At 63.3% G+C, this 19,361-nt stretch overlaps 1 protein-coding gene across 2 annotated transcripts; it reads right to left on the bottom strand.

Moving 5' to 3' along the window:
• Positions 1–1,393: 1,393 nt before the first annotated feature.
• On the bottom strand, positions 1,394–19,120 carry PGAP2 (post-GPI attachment to proteins 2). 2 transcript variants are annotated; one of them, XM_071430036.1, is made up of 6 exons: positions 18,990–19,120; positions 16,890–17,063; positions 15,533–15,785; positions 12,781–12,887; positions 3,160–3,268; positions 1,394–2,680 (listed from the first exon to the last, which is right to left on the bottom strand). In XM_071430036.1, the coding sequence occupies exons 2-6, from the start codon at positions 17,052–17,054 to the stop codon at positions 2,550–2,552; spliced, it is 765 nt and encodes a 254-aa protein (XP_071286137.1). In that variant the 5' UTR covers positions 17,055–17,063; positions 18,990–19,120; the 3' UTR covers positions 1,394–2,549. The 2 variants fall into 2 exon arrangements, with proteins under 2 accessions (XP_071286137.1, XP_071286138.1); XM_071430037.1 differs by having other exon boundaries at positions 12,793–12,887.
• Positions 19,121–19,361: the final 241 nt, after the last annotated feature.

Raw genomic sequence — 19,361 nt, 5'->3', positions numbered from 1 at the left:
CGAGCCCAGGGCCAGGGGACACGGCCCCAGGGGCACTGCACAGCCACGGGCTCAGGGGCCCCTGCTGCACCAAATCCTGCTCCCACCGTGGGCATCCAACAGCCCTGTCCTGGTCTGTGGCATGATCCCCACAGCCACATCCTGCTCCCACTGTGGTGGATCCCTACAGCCACATCCTGCTCCCACTGTGGTGGATCCCTACAGCCATGTCCAGGTCCCACAGGGGGATCCCTACAGCCATGTCTGCTCCCACCATGGTGGATCCCCAGGGCCATGTCTGGGTCCCACTGTGGGGCTGGCAAGGTGCCACCCCGGTGGGGTTTGGTGTGGAAATAGGTGCTGGGGTGAGGAGGGGACCCTGCGATGCCACGAGCGGGACACAGCCCTGCCCTGGCCCGGCACAGCAGGATGAGCTCACGGTTCTTCCCCTCCCAGCTGCTCCCGGGGCAGCTGCAGCGAGGGCAGGGCCCACCATGGCCCGGGACAGGGGGGACCAAGGCCCCGACAGCTCCCCTGCCCCTGCCCAGCCCCAGCCCCAGCAGTGCCTGCCCCAGCCCTCCTGGCTCCAGGCTCTGTCCCCGGGGCTGGGCTGGCCCTGGCCCTGCAGCATCAGTAAGAGCTGCAGGATCCACAGCCAAGTGAGCGGCCCCAGGAGCTGGGCGGGGAGCGGGGCCGCCAGCTGCGGGGTGGGCTCAGTCCCACGCCTCCAGCCCGGCTCCTGGCTCATTCCCAGCTTTGCTGAGCCTTCCTGGGCTTCATCCGGCACCCAGGGACACGTCCCACACCACAGCCCCAGGAGCCAGGATCCAGAGCCCACACCCCAGTGATCCAGAGCCCACACCCCAGTGATCCACACCCCACACCCCACACCCCAGCGATCCACACCCCACACCTCAGCGATCCACACCCCACACCCCAGCGATCCACACCCCACACCCCAGCACTCAGGATTCACATTCCACACCCCAGTGATCCACAGCCCACACCCCAGAATCCAGGATTCACATTCCACACCCCAGTCATCCACACCCCACACCCCAGCACCCAGGATTCACATTCCACAGCCCAGCAATTCACAGCAGATCCTGCAGGGATCTGTATCCTGAGCCCCAGCTCCAGGGATCCACACCCCAGCACCCAGGACTGACATTCCACACCCCAGTGATCCACACCCCACGCCCCAGAACCCAGGGGTCACATCTTGCACCCCAGCTCCAACACCCAGGATCCACATCCCACACTCCAGCCCCGTAGCCCAGAGTCAGTGTCCTGCACCCCATTCCAGCCCCCACCCTGCCCGTGGTGCTGGTCTGGACCTGCTGGCTGTTCCAGGGCCGTGCCAGGGCCGTGCCAGGCTGGGCCAGGTGGAGATGCTGTGGAGGCTGCAGAGGGCTCACAAAAATACTTAGTGCTTTATTTCCACCTCAAAGCCAAGGCGCCACACGCATGCAGGGACACGGATGGAGCCCATGGATGGGGACACCGACGATGGACACGTGCTGCTCAAAGCCAGCTCAGCCCCAGCTCTGCCAGGGCCCCACAGCTCCTGCTGGAGGAGGCTCTGCCCAGCCCTGGGATGAGCCCTGGGACATCCCAGGTGGCCCTCGGTGGTGGCTGTGCTCAGGTGAAAGGCAGGGAGGGACCCACACCGGTCCTTCCTAGCCAAGCATGGAGTGGGACGAGCCTGGCAAGTGCAGACCTCCCCAAAATCAAGGCAGCTCCAGGTGCCCCTTCCAGCAGTACTGCAGGAGGAGCTTGGGGACACTGTCAGCCCCCATCTGCCATCCAGCCACGTCCCCTGGCAGCCAGAGCTGCACATTGGGGGCACTGCTGAACCCCAGCAGGTCCCAGCTCCAGCCCCACAGCACAGGGGAAGCCGTGGGGACGCTGGGGCAAAGACCTCCAGCACCAGCACACTCAGCCTTCCTCCTCAAACTGGGTTGGGACGGGCACAGCACCCCTGGCACAGCCTGTGCTGCTGGGAGGGCTTCTGGGAAAGGCAGGAGCGAGACCTGGATGCTCCCAGCACCTGCTCTGCCCTGTGTGCTCCCACCCTGCTCCAGGCAGTCCCTGCACGGCCCAGCCCTTCCTGCTCCCCTCCTGGGCACTCAGGCACACGTGGGCCAGGACCCTGCCCCAGTCCAGAGAGCAGTGCCTGAAGCCAGCCCAAAAGGCCACCAGCCCTTTCTGAGGGCTTGCCCCAAGACCCCCAGCCTGCAGGAGGAACCGTGAGAGCCCCCAGGCCAAGAAAGGGCAGGGCAGGGCTGGACCCCCATGGCCCAATGCCGGGAGCAGCATCCTGCTCTCCCTGGAGCATTCTCCAAAGCAAGAGGCAGCAGGTCCTGCTCCTCCTCTGTCCTGCCCTCCTGGAGCTGCAGGAGCCAGGACAGGGGTCCCTGGAAGAGCCCACAGCTCCCCTGGAGCAGAGCTGCAGCTGCAGGAGGGACAGACACTCGGGGACCTCGGCAGGATCCTCGCAGCAGCTCCACAGCAAACACCCAGCCCTCCTCCAGGCAGGACAGGGAAGAGGAGCCCCAGCACGGGGCTGGCTAGAAGTGCTTGTCCTCCAGCAGGGAGCTCACCACCAGCTCCTTGTTGCCGAAGTCCCAGAAGGCAGTCATGTGGAAGGCCATGTTGGAGAGGACAACCAGGTACTCCAGGAAGGCGAAGACAGTGTACACTGGGGGAGGAAGCACAGCAGGTGAGGGGGACCCACAGCTGCATCTGCCCTGGGAGCTGGGGGGGTCTCTGGGCCACTGTTGGGGACAGCAGAGCAGGGGCTGGGGGGCTTGGACCCCACCAGGGAGGAAGTGTGGCTGGGCACCTGGAGCTTCCCTGGGCTGGGATTGGAAGGCAAGGCATCCCATTAGGAGGATGTCAGACATCAGGAGGAATTCTTGGACATCAGAAGGAGTTTTTTCACAGATGGGGTGGCCAGGCACTGGAAGAAGCCTCCTGGGGAGGTTTGGAGTGCTCATCCCTGGAAGTGTCCAAGGAAGGCCTGGAGGTGACACTCAGTGCTCTGGGGACAGGGTGGGCATTGGGCACAGCTGGGACCTGCTGATCCCAGGGATCCCTTCCAACCTTAAGGATCCTGTGATTCAGTGATTCTGGCACCACCCAGCCCCTTCCCCAGACGCCCCCCGACAGCCCCCTCACCTCCAGGGCCGCAGTACCAGTTGTGGTGGAAGTAAACGCACACGGCGAACGCGAACGTGATGAAGGTGAAGAAGAAGAGCAGCTGCTTCCACTTGTACGACTTGCGCTCCTGGAAGAGGCCAAGGGCTGGCTGATGCCAGAGCAGCCCTGCATGCTGTGCCATGCCATGCCATGCCGTGCCATGCCCATCCCCTCCCAGGGAAGCTCTGCCCTGGCCCCACACAGCCCCGGGGGTCTCTGCACCTGGCCCCTCATGCAGAGCCCCCCAGGCCAGCCCCAGGGGTGGCTTGGGCAGGGCTGTGCCCGGGGGCTCACACCTACATGGAGACACAGGGTGTGAGGGAGCCACAGGGTCCCAGCACATATGGTGCCCCCAGTGCTGGGGTGCTCAGGGGACCCCTCAAGGATGGGCCAAGGCTCTGCTAGAGGCAGATCCCCAGGCCTGGATGGCTGCAGGTGGCCCCAGGGCACAGGGAATTCAGCGGGTGCTGCACCCCCTCACTCACAACAGCAGCAGGGAGGAGGAAACCACATGAAGGGCGGCAGCTGGGGCGGGTGCTGCGCTGGAGAGCTCGCCCAGCGCACCCTGGCACTGGAGGGGCCCCATCCTGCCCCCCAGCACCTCCTCTGATGGGGCAGGAACAGAGCCTGGGGATGCTGGCAGCAGCCCCACAGTCCCAGCTCACCGCTCTGTCCCCCAGGGCCCAGCCTTTGTGACAAGCCAGGGACCAGGCCTGTCCCCTGGGATAAGCTCCCCAACCCACTGCCCAGCACCCCAAAGCTGGGGACTGGGGGTGCAGTGACCCCTGGCAGCCACAGCAGGTGCTGGCTCCAATTCCCTGCCTCTATTTCTCCCATCAGCCTGAGGGTCATGGATAAGGATCCTACAGCCTGGGGGCAGAGGAACCCCAAGCCATGTCGGGAGCCCAATGAGCATGGGGGGCTGCAAGGGGGGACAGCCCCACAGAAGGGGCTGGGGACACCACAGACAGCCCTGGCTGTTACAGGCGGGAGGGGAATTTCCCCCTCGCCTGACACTTCATGTGAGACAAAGATTCCATTCTGAGGGAGTGCTGATAACAAGGAAAATTTAAATTGCCCCATCACACTTTCCATTACCCGCATAACGCGTGCCAGGGAGGAAAACCCAGAGAGGAAGGACGGGCACTTCACCGTGCCGGGACACGCGGGTGACGCCACCTCCAGCCCACGGGCGCTGGGCTGGCCCTGCCTGCTGGGACTGCCGGTCCCTCGGGCCAGCAGCTCAGCCCAGCCCAGCCCAGCCGAGCCGAGCGAGCGCGGGGTGTGAGGAGCAGCGGCGGCACCGGCAGCGGCAGAGCCAGCCCCGAGCCGGGGCCGGGGCGCGGTGCCGAGTTTCACACCGGAAAAGCGGCTGGGAACAGCGCTGTCACCGCGCTGCCACCGCGCTGCCACCCGCTCCCACGGCAGCAAACGGCTGCGCTGAGCCCGGCGCACCCACACACCCTGCCGGGGCCGCCAGGGCCACCAGGGACCTGCTCCTCCCAGGAGCACCGATGTCTCTGTGCCTCTGGGAGCCGCTCAGGAACCCTCGGCCCGTCCCGAGTCGGCAGAGACCGGGGAGACACTCCCTGTGCCCCCAGGGTGCTGAGGGCACCTGGGCTGGGGGGAGACACTCTCTGTGTGTGCCCCGAGGGTACTGAGGGCACCTGGGCTGGGGGCAGACACTCTCTGTGTGTGCCCCAAGGGTGCTGAGGGCACCTGGGCTGGGGGCAGACACCCTCTGTGTGTGCCCCGAGGGTACTGAGGGCACCTGGGCTGGGGGGAGACACTCCCTGTGCCCCCAGGGTACTGAGGGCACCTGGGCTGGGGGGAGACACTCTCTGTGTGTACCCCGAGGGTACTGAGGGCACCTGGGCTGGCAGGGAGACACTCTTTGTGTGTGCCCCGAGGGTGCTGAGGCCACCTGGGCTGGGCCCCTGTGCAGCACAAGAGACACCAGAGACATCGGTAGATGATAAAGGGCCAACTCTTAGCAGGGCTTAATCCAAGGTTTTATTAGGAGTCCCAAAGGAGCTCCTGCACCTCAGGGGCCTCCTGCCCAGAGCTCCGGGAGATGAGCCAAGGTCACATTTAAAGGGAGGTGGAAACCCAAAGTAGATAACATCTTACCAACCAATAAGGTGACCCTAAGGGATGGATGCTGGGGCATAGACATACAGGACAGCGTATGGGGCAAGGCTCGGGGGGCTGACCCCTGGCCTCTGGCTAATCACTGGACGACTTGGACTGAAACTTCTGCATGGAGGGGATGGGATCTGAGTGATTGACAGAGAGCCAGGGTGGGGGTTTGGGGATGATCTCATCCTGGGAGAGGGATAACACAGGTAAAGGGAGGGGGATAAACCAGTTTGGGATAAACCATTTGGGAAAAATACGGGGATACAAAACAAAACTACTTCAAAGTATTACAAAGTATAAAGCCACACTACAACACACGGAGGCACAGGACACCTCGGGACACCCCGCTCAACGCCCTGGTCCTGCAGCAGGACCCTGTGGGAGCCACCCCGGGTCACCAGAGTGACCTTGCACCTCTGGGTGCCCTCCGAGCTCCCCCTCTCCCGGTCTGGGCTGGGGATTATCACACGGATAATTAGGTGTTAATCCCTAATTCCAGGGCACAGCTGGCTCAGCCCGCTGCCAGGGGATCACAGGGCACCTGGTGACATGCCAGGATGCTGAGCAGAGCTGGCTTGGAAGGTGGCACCTCGGGGAAGGTCCCTGCAGGAGCATGGGCGGGATGCCCAGCACAGCAGGGAGACGGGGGCGCATGGGATGTGGGAGCTGCAGTGCCACCCTGCCCTGCTGCAGCAGGAAGGGAAGGGCCAGCCCACACTTCACGTGGGAGCTCCAGGAGCTGTGGATGGAGGAGCTGCCCATCCCCTCGCTGGTGTGGGCTGGACCCACTGCCCTGCTCAGGGCACAGGCAGTGCCAGGCACTGTCCCTGCTTCCCACGGCCCCAGCTTTGTGGGGATCCCCCACCTGGGGACACCCCAGGGAGCCCACCAAGGTTAGAGGGATGGAGCACCTCTGCTGTGAGGAAAGACTGGGAGAATTGGGATTGCTCAGCCTGGACAGGACCAGGAACCCCCAGGTCAGAGCCGTGGAGAGGAGCTGGCAGCTCCAAGCACCATGGCAAGAAGCCACCAAACTCTGTCTGCCTGTGAGGAAAAAGGGGGGTTAGGAAATCCCAAGGATGGGTGCTCCCAGCTGAGCTGGTGCCAGGCTCCCCTGTGGCCTGGCTCTGGCTGCTGGGCTGGCACAGCTGGGGCTGCCAACTTCCTCCTGCCAAGACAGACTGCAGCACCCGTGGCAGGCAGTGTCACACAGCAGGCCAGCCCTCCGTGGCTGCATGTGTGTCTGGCTCAGAAAAGCACAGGGAATTATATTTAGTGCCCAGCTGGCGGGGGAGCTGAGGCACATTCCCCAACAGGCCAAGGTGAGTCAGGAGCAGGAGGCTGGGCAATGCGGGGAGGAGAGAGTGGCTGCTGCAGAGAGCCTGGGGGCACACTCTGGATCACTGCTCCCAGCCCAGCCAGCCCACAGGCACACTCTGGGATGGGGGGCACACTCTGGGATGGGGGGCACACTCTGGGATGGGGGGCACACTCTGATCACTGCTCCCAGCCCAGCCAGCCCACAGGCACACTCTGGGATGGGGGGCACACTCTGATCACTGCTCCCAGCCCAGCCAGCCCACAGGCACACTCTGAGATGCTGCTCCGAGCCCACAGAAGGCACTGGGGGTCTCATTCCCCCTCCCTGGGGGAGCCCCAAGCCCTGCAAATGCAGCTCTGAGGGCTGAGGTGGCTGCTGTGAGCTACCAGCAAGGAGGCACAGGAGCCTCCTGCTTATCCCACTGCCTCCAGAGAGTAGAAGGACTGTGCCTAGCCCCCAGCTCCTGATGGGGATAGGGCTGACAGTGATCTTAAACAGCAACAGCTCACTCTGCAGGCACCTGCCAGGCCCTGGTTCTGCCCAGGAGCCACCATCCCTGTCTGAGGGACAAGTGGCACCTGCAGGGCTGTGTGTCACACACCAGCCCCAGCTCCCCCGAGGGTTTCCGGGCGTGTGCAGAGAGCCCGGAGCCAGAGGGCCCCACACGGAGCTCGGCTGCTCACAGAGGGCTGCTCTGAGCCACCGGCAGCGCTCCCAGGGGCGCTGGGGTGAAACCACGCGTGGTCACCAAGGTGCTTGTGGTCCCTGCTGCTCACAGGGCCCTGCTGGGCAGGGACACAGCTCAGCCACCCTGCTCCAGCCCCGGGGGCTCAGCTGGGCCCTGGGGACACAGGGGACAGTGCCCCACAGGCTCCTGTGCCTGTGCACTGGGCTGGGCTCAGCCTGTGTGCCCTGAGGATGCCAGGGGAGTGGGACACTGTGGGATAGAGCCCCGGGGCTGGTGGCACAGCAGGACCCAGCTGCACTAGCCACAGCAGGGACTAGAAGTGACCTCAGAGCCCACCCAGTGCCACCCCTGCCATGGCAGGGACACCTCCCACTGTCCCCAGTGCCCAGCCTGGCCTTGGGCACTGCCAGGGATGCAGGGGCAGCCCCAGCTGCTCTGGGCACCCTGTGCCAGGGCCTGCCCACCCTGCCAGGGAACAATTCCTCATGGCCAAGATCCCAGCCAGCCCTGCCCTCTGGCACTGGCAGCCATTCCCTGGGTGCTGTCCCTGCAGGCCTTGTCCCCAGTCCCTCTGCAGCTCTCCTGGAGCCCCTGCAGGCCCTGCCAGGGGCTCTGAGCTCTCCCTGGAGCTTCTCCTGTCCAGGTGAGCCCTCCCAGCTCTCCCAGCCTGGCTCCAGAGGGGCTCCAGCCCTGGGGTTCCTCTGATGAGCCTGAGCCAGGCAGCCTGATGGCCACCACATGCACACACTGGTGTCTGCTGGGGCCACCAGCCCTGAGCTGGGGGGGAAAGTTGTTTGCAAACAAGAAGTGAAACTGCTCTGCCCCAGTGCCCAGCTCTGCAGCTCAGGGCTGGGGGGAAGGAGGGTTTTAAGGGCGAGCAGCCAGCCAGGAACAGCAGAGCTGCCAGCCCAGGTGGGCACTGCCATGCCATGGCCAAGCACCAAGCACAGGGTGCAGTGATCAGCCACAGCTGAAGGCTGCCAGGCTCCATTTCCCTTTTCACAGAATCTCTCTCCTCTGCTTTGCCCCCTCCTCTCCTTTTCTCTCTCCTGCTTTGTCTTTTCTCCCTTCCCACAGAGCTTTATTTTCCTTTCTCTCACCATTTGCCACCTCGAAACTGGAAACTGCCTGTACTTCCCCATTACAAACCAGTTCCTCTGCACCTTCCTGCCCTCACAGAACACCAGTTGCAACAGGAGCCCAGCCGGACACAAGAAGCTTTTGCAAGACCAATTCCTGTCCCTCCTATGAAGCCAGACCTGGGGAGCTCAACCCCCCCCAGCAGCACTAAAAGCAGTGCCAGCTGTGGGGTGGGGAAGGCACAGCCCCCCTGTTCCCCTCTCCTTCCAGCTGTGGGGCGGGGAAGGCACAGCCCCCCTGTTCCCTTCTCCTTCCAGCTGTGGGGTGGGGAAGGCACAGCCCCCCTGTTCCCTTCTCCTTCCAGCTGTGGGGTGAGGAAGGCACAGCCCCCCTGTTCCCTTCTCCTTCCAGCTCCCCACACGGAGCTTGTCCTGGAGATGGTCCCAGGTTTGGCCCTGGAGAACCTGAACCCTGTTGGGACCCTCTGCAGGGGAGGAGGGAAGGACAGAACACCGCAGGACCGGAGCCATTCCTCGCCTGTCCCCTCCTGCCATAGCCAGCTCCAGGGCTGGGGGCAGCAAATGTGAACAAAGGCCCCACAAGGGACACCAGCCGAGCCAGTCTGTCCCCAAGGTGACACACACGGAGGGATCAGCTGTGCCCTGGCCTCAAACAGCCCCACGAGCGTGGCTGGGCAGCTCACTGGCACCGCCAAGCCTCGGATGCAGTGGCACCTCTCGTGTCCCGTCCCGCCGAGCCAAGCAAGCTGCGAGTGTCACAGGAGCTGTGCCAAGCCTGCCAGGGCCACCAGCCGTGAGCAGAGGGCTCGGAGCCTGAGGAACCCAGGCAGAGAGTGGGACAAACCCCGGCAGACCCGGCTCGGCCTGCAGGATCCGCGGGAAGGGTTGGTGGCACGAGCCCAACACCATCACCGGACACGGGGACGCGGCAGCTGCAGTGACCAGAGTCCCCTAGCCAAAGGGCACGCTGGTGGCGTGACAAGCAGCGTGCCACCTTCACCCCGCCACAGCCGGGCCGGGAGCCGTGTCAGCCCGCCTCCCTCCTCCTCCTCCTCCCTTACCCGTGCCCTGGGCGACAGCTCCACCCCGCGGCCGCGCACGAAGCGGGCGGGGACACCGGAGCTGGCACGGGGACACCGGAGCTGGCACAGGGACACCGCACCCCCGCTGGCCGCGGGTCAGGGCTGGCCCTGGAGGGCTCCTGTCTCCTCGGGGAAACCCCCAGCTTTGGGGGGAGCACGCACGCCGAGGGCAGCTCCCTCCACCAGTAGGGTTGTTCCGGGATGGGAGGAGGAAGTGAGTGGTGGCACGGTGCCAGGTGGTGGCATGCTCAGCCAAGGTGTCACCATGTTCCCTGACCTTCCCCCAAAGGATGTGCAGATTCCTTCAGTCCACGGGCAGAGTCACAGAAAACAAGGAGGCTGGAAAATCCCTCTGAGACCACTGAGTGCAACTGCACCCGGGCAGTGCCGAGGCCACCATTGATCCATGTCCCCAAGTGCCACACCCACACAGCTGTGAAATACCTCCAGGGATGGGACTCCACCCCTGCCTGGGCAGCTGTGTCAGGGCTGGACCGCCCTGTATAGGAAGTGATTTTTCCAATACCCAATGTGAACCTCCTCTGGTACAGTTTGAGGCTAATTCCTCCTGCCCTGTCCCTGTTCCCTGCGAGCAGAGCCCAAATCCCCAGCTGTCCCCTCCTGTCAGGAGTTCTGCAGAGCCAGAAGATCCCCCGAGTCTCCTTTTCTCCAGGCTGAGCTCCTTCAGCCCCTTCCCCAGCTCCATTCCCCTCCCTGGACATGCTCCAGCCCTCCAAAGGCTCTCTTGTCCTGAGGGGCCTAAAGCTGAGCCCCGGATCTGGGATGCCTCACCCCTCCCTGCCCATTTGCAGGGGAGATAAAACAGCACCAGTGGGTGACGTGGCAGGGGAGGAGATCCAGGGCCTTGGAGGTCTCACCCAGAAAAAAGACAAGCCAAAACAATATGACAGAAATAAAGGAAGCCGTGGGAAAGCTGCCAGGGAATGACTGCGAGCTCTCGCTATTCCCATATCAGCAGGGAGAACAGATCACTTCCCCGAGAGCGAGGAGACTCTCAGCATCTCCTCAAGCCCCTTCCCTTAGGAGCCTTACAGCCAAACAGCTGCTGCAAGCTTCTTTCCCAGGTCTCTGGAGTCAGGCAGCAGGGACAGGCTCCGTGAATTGGCGGAAGGGGAGGAAAAGCAGTGGTGACAGAGCAGGAGCTGCTCCAGGAATGTGGAGCTGGGCCCCACAGCACTCATCCTGACAGGGCTGCAGAGCTCAGCCCCCAGCACTCATCCTGCTGGGACTGCAGAGCTCAGCCCCCAGCACTCATCCTGACAGGGCTGCAGAGCTCAGCCCAGCACTCATCCTGACAGGGCTGCAGAGCTCAGCCCCCAGCACTCATCCTGACAGGGCTGCAGAGCTGGGCCCCCAGCACTCATCCTGCTGGGACTGCAGAGCTCAGCCCCAGCACTCATCCTGACAGGGCTGCAGAGCTCAGCCCCCAGCACTCATCCTGCTGGGACTGCAGAGCTCAGCCCCAGCACTCATCCTGACAGGGCTGCAGAGCTCAGCCCCCCAGCACTCATCCTGACAGGGCTGCAGAGCTCAGCCCCCAGCACTCATCCTGACAGGGCTGCAGAGCTGGGCCCCACAGCACTCATCCTGACAGGGCTGCAGAGCTCAGCCCCCAGCACTCATCCTGACAGGGCTGCAGAGCTCAGCCCCTAGCACTCATCCTGCTGGGACTGCAGAGCTCAGCCCCCAGCACTCATCCTGCTGGGACTGCAGAGCTCAGCCCCCCAGCACTCATCCTGACAGGGCTGCAGAGCTGGGCCCCACAGCACTCATCCTGCTGGGACTGCAGAGCTCAGCCCCCCAGCACTCATCCTGACAGGGCTGCAGAGCTGGGCCCCCAGCACTCATCCTGCTGGGACTGCAGAGCTCAGCCCCCAGCACTCATCCTGACAGGGCTGCAGAGCTCAGCCCCAGCACTCATCCTGACAGGGCTGCAGAGCTCAGCCCCCAGCACTCATCCTGACAGGGCTGCAGAGCTCAGCCCCTAGCACTCATCCTGCTGGGACTGCAGAGCTCAGCCCAGCACTCATCCTGACAGGGCTGCAGAGCTCAGCCCCCAGCACTCATCCTGACAGGGCTGCAGAGCTCAGCCCCCCAGCACTCATCCTGACAGGGCTGCAGAGCTCAGCCCCCAGCACTCATCCTGCTGGGACATGGACCCCAGGCACAGCACCTGCCCTGCAGCCCCGGGCCACAGGCACACACCTGCCATGGGCTCTGCTCTGCACACTGTCACCTTCCTGGGGCACCACAGCCCCAGGACCCCTCCCTATTTAACACTGGGACCACGAGGGCTGGACTGGGATCAGCTGGGGAGAAGCAGCCCGAGGGGAAAGGAGAGAGATCCAGGCAGTCCAGATCCACAGGTGAAGGCAAGCCTGCTGGAGCCACGTGAGCACAGAAACACAACCCTACAGTGTGAAACCTGGATGCCCTGCCCTGCCCTGCCCGTGGCTGCCCGTGCCCATAGTCCAGGACAAACCTGGATGTCCTGCCTGTGGTCCAGGACTGACACCACAAACCAGCACAGCACAGAAGCTGCATCCAGGCAATGGGACCAGGAGCGCCTGGCTGGATCCTCCACCAGACTCACTGCCCCCACAGCCAGCCCCTGCACCCCCTGACCCTTCCCCAGAAAAGGAGCCAGAGCCAGCCTGCTCACAGTCATTCTGGAGCAAAGGGAGAACAACTCCTGCTGCTGCCTGATGCTCCCAGCTTGCAGGACCAGCAATTCCCAGCACAGGGAAGCTAACTTCAGCTTAGAAACAGGCATGGAGAAGGGATGAGCAATCCCAATCCACAGGGATACCAAGTGGTTTCCAGTATGATCTCTCGATGAAAACTTAATCAGATACTGGCAGGGTGGGCAGGCCCTGGCACAGGGTGCCCAGAGCAGCTGGGGCTGCCCCTGCATCCCTGGCAGTGCCCAAGGCCAGGCTGGGCACTGGGGACAGTGGGAGGTGTCCCTGCCATGGCAGGGGTGGCACTGGGTGGGCTTTTAGGTCCCCTCCCAACCAAACCATTCTGTGGTTCTATGATAAAACCAGAAAATAGGAAATTAAAAGCTTCCTTCCCATTTTGCTTTGGTAAATGGATTTTGTTGAGTTCTTCCATTTCACCTGCTGCTGTTGGCTCCTCTAGCACCTGCTGAGGGTTATTTCACAAGCAAGGACAGCCAAAGCCCATCAGTGCCAGCCAAAGCCCCCTCCCAGCTCCCAGCACAGAGAGAAGAAAGGAAAGTGTCTGTACCTCGGGACTTACTGTGTGTTTCTTAGTCATTCTCCAGAGGATGCAGGTGAGCAGCATGTGGCCCAGGGCCGACGTGATGAACACGATGAAGGCATTTTCGTGGATTGCTGGATTGACAAACAACAGGTTTCCTGTTCAACCAAGCCAGGAGCACAAGGGGAACGTGGGGCAGGATTTGGAAGGGCTTTGTGCTCTGCTGGGAGCCCCAGGACCCCAGTGATGCTGGGACTCCAGTGGGGTCTTGGCAGGAGACAGGCACATCACGGCTCCATAACCTGCTCATGCTGCCTCAGGGGCCCCTGGAAGGGGATGAAAGTGCCTGGAAGACTTATCCCAAAGTGCCAGGAGGGTGCTTCTGTGCTCTGGGACCACGGCTGCACACAGCTGTAAACTAAGGAACCATTGGGAGCAGCTCAGCATTGCCACTGTTGTTCTAGGGACAGGGAAACTGAGGCACAGGGAGGGGGTGTGCAGAGTGAGCCAGTCAAAAATCCAGAAAAGTCCATCTTCTGGCCCCCTGAATTACCCACCTGCCCATTAGCAGCAGCCTCATCTGCAGCACTGAGGTTGCCTTGTGCACACCTGCACTAGCCCAGGTACAGGATCGGGCTGGGAAAGCAGCTGGAGCAAGGCTAAGGCAGAGCTGCTCCCATGGCCCTAAACCCCACAGAACCCCTGCACCTTCAGGTGAGAGATTTTCACAAGTGTTGCTCTGAAGAGAACTTCCCAGCCCCTTCTCCAGAAGCTGAACCTCAGGCTGAATTCCCAACCACCTGAACACCAGGAATGACCATCCCTGTCTGCCCTCTGCATGCCTGGGGCAGGGAAGCACGTGAGGAGTGAGGTGCCAGCAGGTGGGAGAGGTCAGAGCGGGGTGTCCTGCAGGGATGATTAACCTGAGCATGGCAGCTCAGGGCTGAAACTTTCCCCAGAGCTGGGGATTAGTCTGGGGTGAGGATCTCAGGAAGTGGGTCAGCCAGGGCTCTGCGCCTGCCAGGCCAGGCTGGCCCAGCTGGCCAAACCTCAAAGCAGCACCTGGATTTCTAAGGGCAGGACCCTGGCCTGGACGAGCTGGAGAAGCCCCTGGGGCAGGTCAGGCTGCAGACCCTGCCATGAGAGGGGCACAGGACACCTCTCCATGGGACAGGGAATGCTGCCAGGAGACAAGGAGGATGAGCTGGGCAGGGACAGGTCCCAGACCACAGACCTCCATCAGCAGGAGGTTCCTGCCCTGCCATCCCAGTCACTGGGCTCCACCACGGACCATCCTCACCCCAAAGGCTGGGTGACATCCTGGGACTCTGCTCAAAGCACCACAGCCCTGAATCCCACAACAGTTTGGGTTGGGAGGGACCTTAAAAACATTATCATCCCACCCAGTGCCATGGCAGGGACACCTCCCACTGCCCCCAGTGCCCAGCCTGGCCTTGGGCACTGCCAGGGATGCAGGGGCAGCCCCAGCTGCTCTGGGCACCCTGTGCCAGGGCCTGCCCACCCTGCCAGGGAACAATTCCTCATGGCCAAGATCCCATCCAGCCCTGCCCTCTGGCACTGGCAGCCATTCCCCTTGTCCTGGCACGCCATTCTTTGTTCAAAGTCCCTCTCCAGCCCACAGCTGGACACAGTACCAATCATCACCATCCCACTGTGCAGGGAAAGCCAACACATTACTGTCCTGCTGATACAGCCCAGCATAGGGTGTGTTCCCACTGCAACAGCACCACCTTGCTGGGTCCTGATTTCAGTGCTCTCCACTTAACCCCTGGTGCCTCCTCCAGATCTTGGGATGAAACAGCAGCTGCAGACCAGCACTGGCACTTATGCTCCTTTGAGATGAGATCATGTGGGGGAAGAGAATCTCCCAGTCTGATGTGGCCAGGTTCTGGATACATGGATTTAACCTGAACAACTCTGATTCTGTTTCCAGGAGCTATTAGAGGGCTGGAGCCCCTCTGCAGCCAGGCTGGGAGAGCTGGGGGGGCTCACCTGAACAGGAGAAGCTCCAGGGAAGCTCAGAGCCCCTGGCAGGGCCTGAAGGGGCTCCAGGAGAGCTGCAGAGGGACTGGGGACAAGGCCTGCAGGGACAGCACCCAGGGAATGGCTGCCAGTGCCAGAGGGCAGGGCTGGCTGGGATCTTGGCCATGAGGAATTGTTCCCTGGCAGGGTGGGCAGGCCCTGGCACAGGGTGCCCAGAGCAGCTGGGGCTGCCCCTGCATCCCTGGCAGTGCCCAAGGCCAGGCTGGGCCCTGGGGGCAGTGGGAGGTGTCCCTGCCATGGCACTGGGTGGGCTGTGAGGTCCCTTCCCAATGCAAACCAGTCTGGCATTCTGTGATTCTATGAAATTTTCCCCAGAAACTCCTGGGGAGGGCATGTGAAAGGGCAGCTGGAGCAGAGCCAGCTCAGAGCCCAGCCCTGCTGTGGGGATGGAGGGGAAGCAGGATGAGCTCTGGTCTACCCTGCTCACCTGCTCTCAGCCCTGGATCAGGCCTGGGCACATGGGTGGAACCAGGTGCCAAGGCCTGGTCCAGGCTCCATCCCCAGCCTGAACCCAGGGCTTCAACCAAGCACCAGCAACCAAGAACTGTGGGAAGAGCAGGGCCATTTGCATGCTATGCACACTTCATTCCTCTGTAACTACTAACTTCAATGGACTCTCTGGGGGCTTTTAACTGTTTTCTCATTCCAGCTGCCTCATTGCAAAGCAGTGGCCCAAGGCAGGGTGCCGCAGGACAGGGCCCTGTGAGACACCTACCATAGTTTTCGGTGGAGGACACGTAGGTGAGGATGAGGAGGGCGAAGTTCTCGATCAGGTTGAGCAGCAGGGTGACGTGGCACAGGCGCAGGTAGCGGGGGTGGGGGCAGTGGCAGCTCTGGTAGTGGTTCCAGTAGGCCACGGCCACGAGGAGGCGCGGGGCCGAGTGCAGGCCGATGCACAGGCGCCACACGTAGCGCTGCGGGGTCTCGCCCCCGATGGCCGCGCTGATGGACGGCAGGTAGTTGGGCACCTGCGGGGACACGGGCTTGTGGGGACAGGCACACGCAGCCAGCCCTTCCACACACTGAAACTGTCCTTTCTGTAATGCTGAATGAGTTAACTCCTAGTCCCAAAGGCAGGGAAGGCATCACGGCAGTGCCCTGGTCCATCCCATGGGGTCATGGATCCTACAGCCCTGCTGGGGCAGTCCTGGGGGGCCCTGCACAGTTACCTGCTCAGGTTTCTTGCCTTTACACTCCTGATTGTCCAGAGAATCCTAGAATGGCTTTGGTTGGAAGGACCTTAAGGCCCAGGGACACTTCCCACTGTCCCAGGTGCTCCCAGCCCCAGTGCCCAGCCTGGCCTTGGGCACTGCCAGGGATGCAGGGGCAGCCCCAGCTGCTCTGGGCACCCTGTGCCAGGCCTGCCCACCCTGCCAGGGAACAATTCCTCATTGCCAAGATCCCATCCAGCCCTGCCCTCTGGCACTGGCAGCCATTCCCTGGCTCCTGTCCCTCCAGGCCCTGCTAAAGTTCTCCTGCTGGAGTGAGATGTCTGCTGCCCTCCATCCCCAGCTCGTGTCCAGCTGCTCATCCAGCAGCCTAAAAGCCCTGAGCCCAATCCCATCCCACATGGAGCTCCAGGCCCTCCCTCCCCAGACACCTGTGGCTCCTCTGAACTCCAGCAGACCAGGGGGCAGCAGCTCTGCACCAACCCCTCCCCAGGACAATGTATTTCCCTTCAGCTTCCCCACCTTTATTCCTCGCTGCAATAACCCCCAGCGTGCCCAGTCCAGACACCAGCCTGACCAGTCTGTGCTGCCTTCAGTCCCAGCACAAAGCCAAACCTGCTGCTGCTGGTCCTGAGGCACCACAAGGATAACGAAACAATGCAGCTTGTTCTGGATTTTGGAACACTTTGGTGGGAGAGCCCAAGGGAGGAGCCCAGAAGGAGACAGAGGAGGAGAGAGGAATCCAGAAAGTGGATAGGACCCCAGCAGGAGAAGGGAGCCCAGGAGAAGGGAGAGGAGGCCAGGAGAGGAGAGAAGAGCCCAGGAGAAGGGAGAGGAGGCCAGGAGGACACAGGAGCTCTCTCATCCCCCAGCAATATGGGTTTCCCCCAGGGAGTCTCTCACCCCACAGTGGGTTGCAGTCGTCTCACGGAAGTTGAAGAGCAGAGACCAGATGACACAGAAGAGGAACCCAAAGAGAGGGCAGAACACAGTCCCGAGGGCCAGCGTGGTGAAACGCAGCCGGAACAGGATCCCGTCCCGATCCAGTGGCAGCGGGACCTGCAGCATCTTGGAAACCTGGAAACAAACAAACAAATGTCTGACTGGGGCGCTCTGTCCTGCTCTGGGCAAGGTGACAAGGTGGGCATCACAGCCCAGGTCACAGGCTGGGCTCGATGACCCTGGGGGCTTTCTGAAACTCTGGGATTCTGCCCAGCCCCACACAGCCCTGGGAAGGGACCCCAGACCCCGAGTGACCCCACAGACACACGGCTCAGCCCCTCACACCCCGAGTGACCCCACAGACACACAGCTCAGCCCCTCACACCCCGAGTGACCCCACAGACACACGGCTCAGCCCCTCACACCCCGAGTGACCCCACAGACACACGGCTCAGCCCCTCACACCCCGAGTGACCCCACAGCCGCAGGATGTGCAGCCAGAGAAAATCCCATTGTGGGGATGGCACCTCGAGACTCACAGAGAACAGGGAGCAGGGCAGGGCAGAGCAGAGCAGGGCAGGGCAGGGCAGGGCAGGGCCGTTCCCTGCAGCCCTCCAGAGGGATCTGGCAGGAAGGGCACGTGAACCCTGTCCCGTGGCATCCATCCAGACCATTCCCTGTGCTCAGGGCAGTGCTGACACAGCCGGGCCACCGCTCTCAGTCCCGCCGGGAGCCGCGGCTCCTCCAGCACAGCCTGGCTCTCCCAGGCCCCGGTTCTCACAGCCCGGCTCCCTCGGCCTCGGCTCCCCCGGCCCCGGCTCCACAATCCGGTTCCCCCAGCCCCGGCTCCCCCAGCCCCGGCTCTCACAGCCCCGGCTCCCCCGACCGGCTCCACAGCCCGTGCTCGCCTCACCGCACCCGGCCCTGCACGGGCAGCGCTGCCTGGAGCTGGGCCAGGGCAGGGTTAGGTTGGATATTGTGAAAGGTTCTTCCCAGAGGGTGCTGGCACTGCCCAGGCTGCCCAGGGAATGGGCACGGCCCCGAGGCTGCCACAGCTCCAGGAGCCTTTGGCCAGCGCTGCCAGGGATGCCCAGGCTGGGCTTGCTGGGCTCTGGGCAGGGCAGGGCTGGCACTGGGGGATCCCTGGGGGTCCCTACAGCTCAGGACATTCCATGACTCCACACACCCCAGGGTGGAGGGTCAGGGCAGCACAAGCCCCACATAACAACAAAACCGGGCTGTCAGGTCGGGAACGCGGGGACAGGCACGTCTGGAGCCTGGCAAACTCCAGAACAGGGATCAGGCTGGGATGGATCCCACCTCCCCACCGCCCGGCTGCGGGACAAATCGGATTTATGGACAATCCCTGAGCCGTCTGGACAATGCCCCAGGGCAGCACGGCCACTGTGCCCGCACCAAAAGCTCCCCACAACCGGGGACCGAGCCCCAGGGAAGGCACCGACCCCAAGCACCGAGGGGCTACAGAACGAACGCAGAGCTCAGCCGCACCCGCGCTGCTGGGCACGGAGAGAGGGAATTACTTGAGCATAAAAGCAAAGAGAAAGGGAAGCTCCAAAGGGCCGGGTGTGGAGGGGGGGTCCCCGGCCGGCCCAGGCTCCCCTCCCTGGGACCCCCCGAGGGCTCCCCACAGCCCGGGGCGGGGGATGGAGCCCCCCAAACCCTGCTCCTCCCTCGGGGGGCTCGGGCACAGCTCCCAGTGCCGTGGGACACCCCGGGGACCCCACAGCAGGAGCTCCGCAGCCCCTGCCCTCCCTCCCCGCGGGGGTCTCGCCAAAGAGGGCAAGTAAAAGGCAAACCTTTTGTATCGCGTGTTGAATGGCCGCAACCTGTCCTGCAGCAGAGGGGCTGCAGCACCCCGAGAGCTGCCCCGGGTACCGCACACCCATCAGAGACCCCCTGAGACCCCTCCCCGGGCTCCCCGCAGGCGCCCCCCGCCCCAGGACCCCAGGCTCCCGCCGCGAGTGACCCCTCGGGGCTCCCCAGATTCCCTCAGAGACCCTCCCTGGGACCCTTCCCCAACACCCCCGTGCCCCCGCTCACCGCTCAGCCCCCGTGGCGCTGCCCCATGGCCCGGCCCGGCAGCCCCACCACACCTCCGCCGCCTTTTCCGCCTCCTCCTCTTCCTCCCTTTCTCCCACCTCTTCCTCTTCTTCCCCCGCCCCAATAACCCGCTGCGGCCCCTTTAAGAGGCGGGGCCCAGCTCCCGAGCGCCGCCACGCACGATTGGTCCTCGCGGTAGAAGCCCCGCCCCCTCTAAACGCCCCGGATGTCAGGGTGGCGCCGCGACACGGGCCGTTCTGGACCCTTCCGCGGCGCAAAGCCCCGCCCTCTCCGCCGCCCGTTCGGCCAATGGGCGCTCAGTGCGCGGCGCCGCTTTCCCCAATCAGCGTTGAGCTCGGGGCGAGAGCGGGG

Source organism: Agelaius tricolor, unplaced genomic scaffold (assembly GCF_023055355.1).
Source record: "Agelaius tricolor isolate 1412-34295 unplaced genomic scaffold, bAgeTri1.0.p SCAF_7, whole genome shotgun sequence".
In the NCBI taxonomy this organism is placed as follows: domain Eukaryota; kingdom Metazoa; phylum Chordata; class Aves; order Passeriformes; family Icteridae; genus Agelaius; species Agelaius tricolor.
This window is presented reverse-complemented; position numbering and strand designations above follow the sequence as displayed.

Bases quoted from the DNA above. Each gene is read 5' to 3' on its own strand.
- PGAP2 (XM_071430036.1), bottom strand. From the start codon at position 17,054: ATGCTGCAGGTCCCGCTGCCACTGGATCGGGACGGGATCCTGTTCCGG. The intron at 15,786-16,889 runs GTGAGAGACTCC...GTGTCCCCGCAG, and splicing joins CGACTGCAACCCACTGTGGG to GTGCCCAACTACCTGCCGTC. The intron at 3,269-12,780 runs GTACAGACACTT...GGCCTCTTCCAG, and splicing joins AACACACAGTAAGTCCCGAG to GAGCGCAAGTCGTACAAGTG.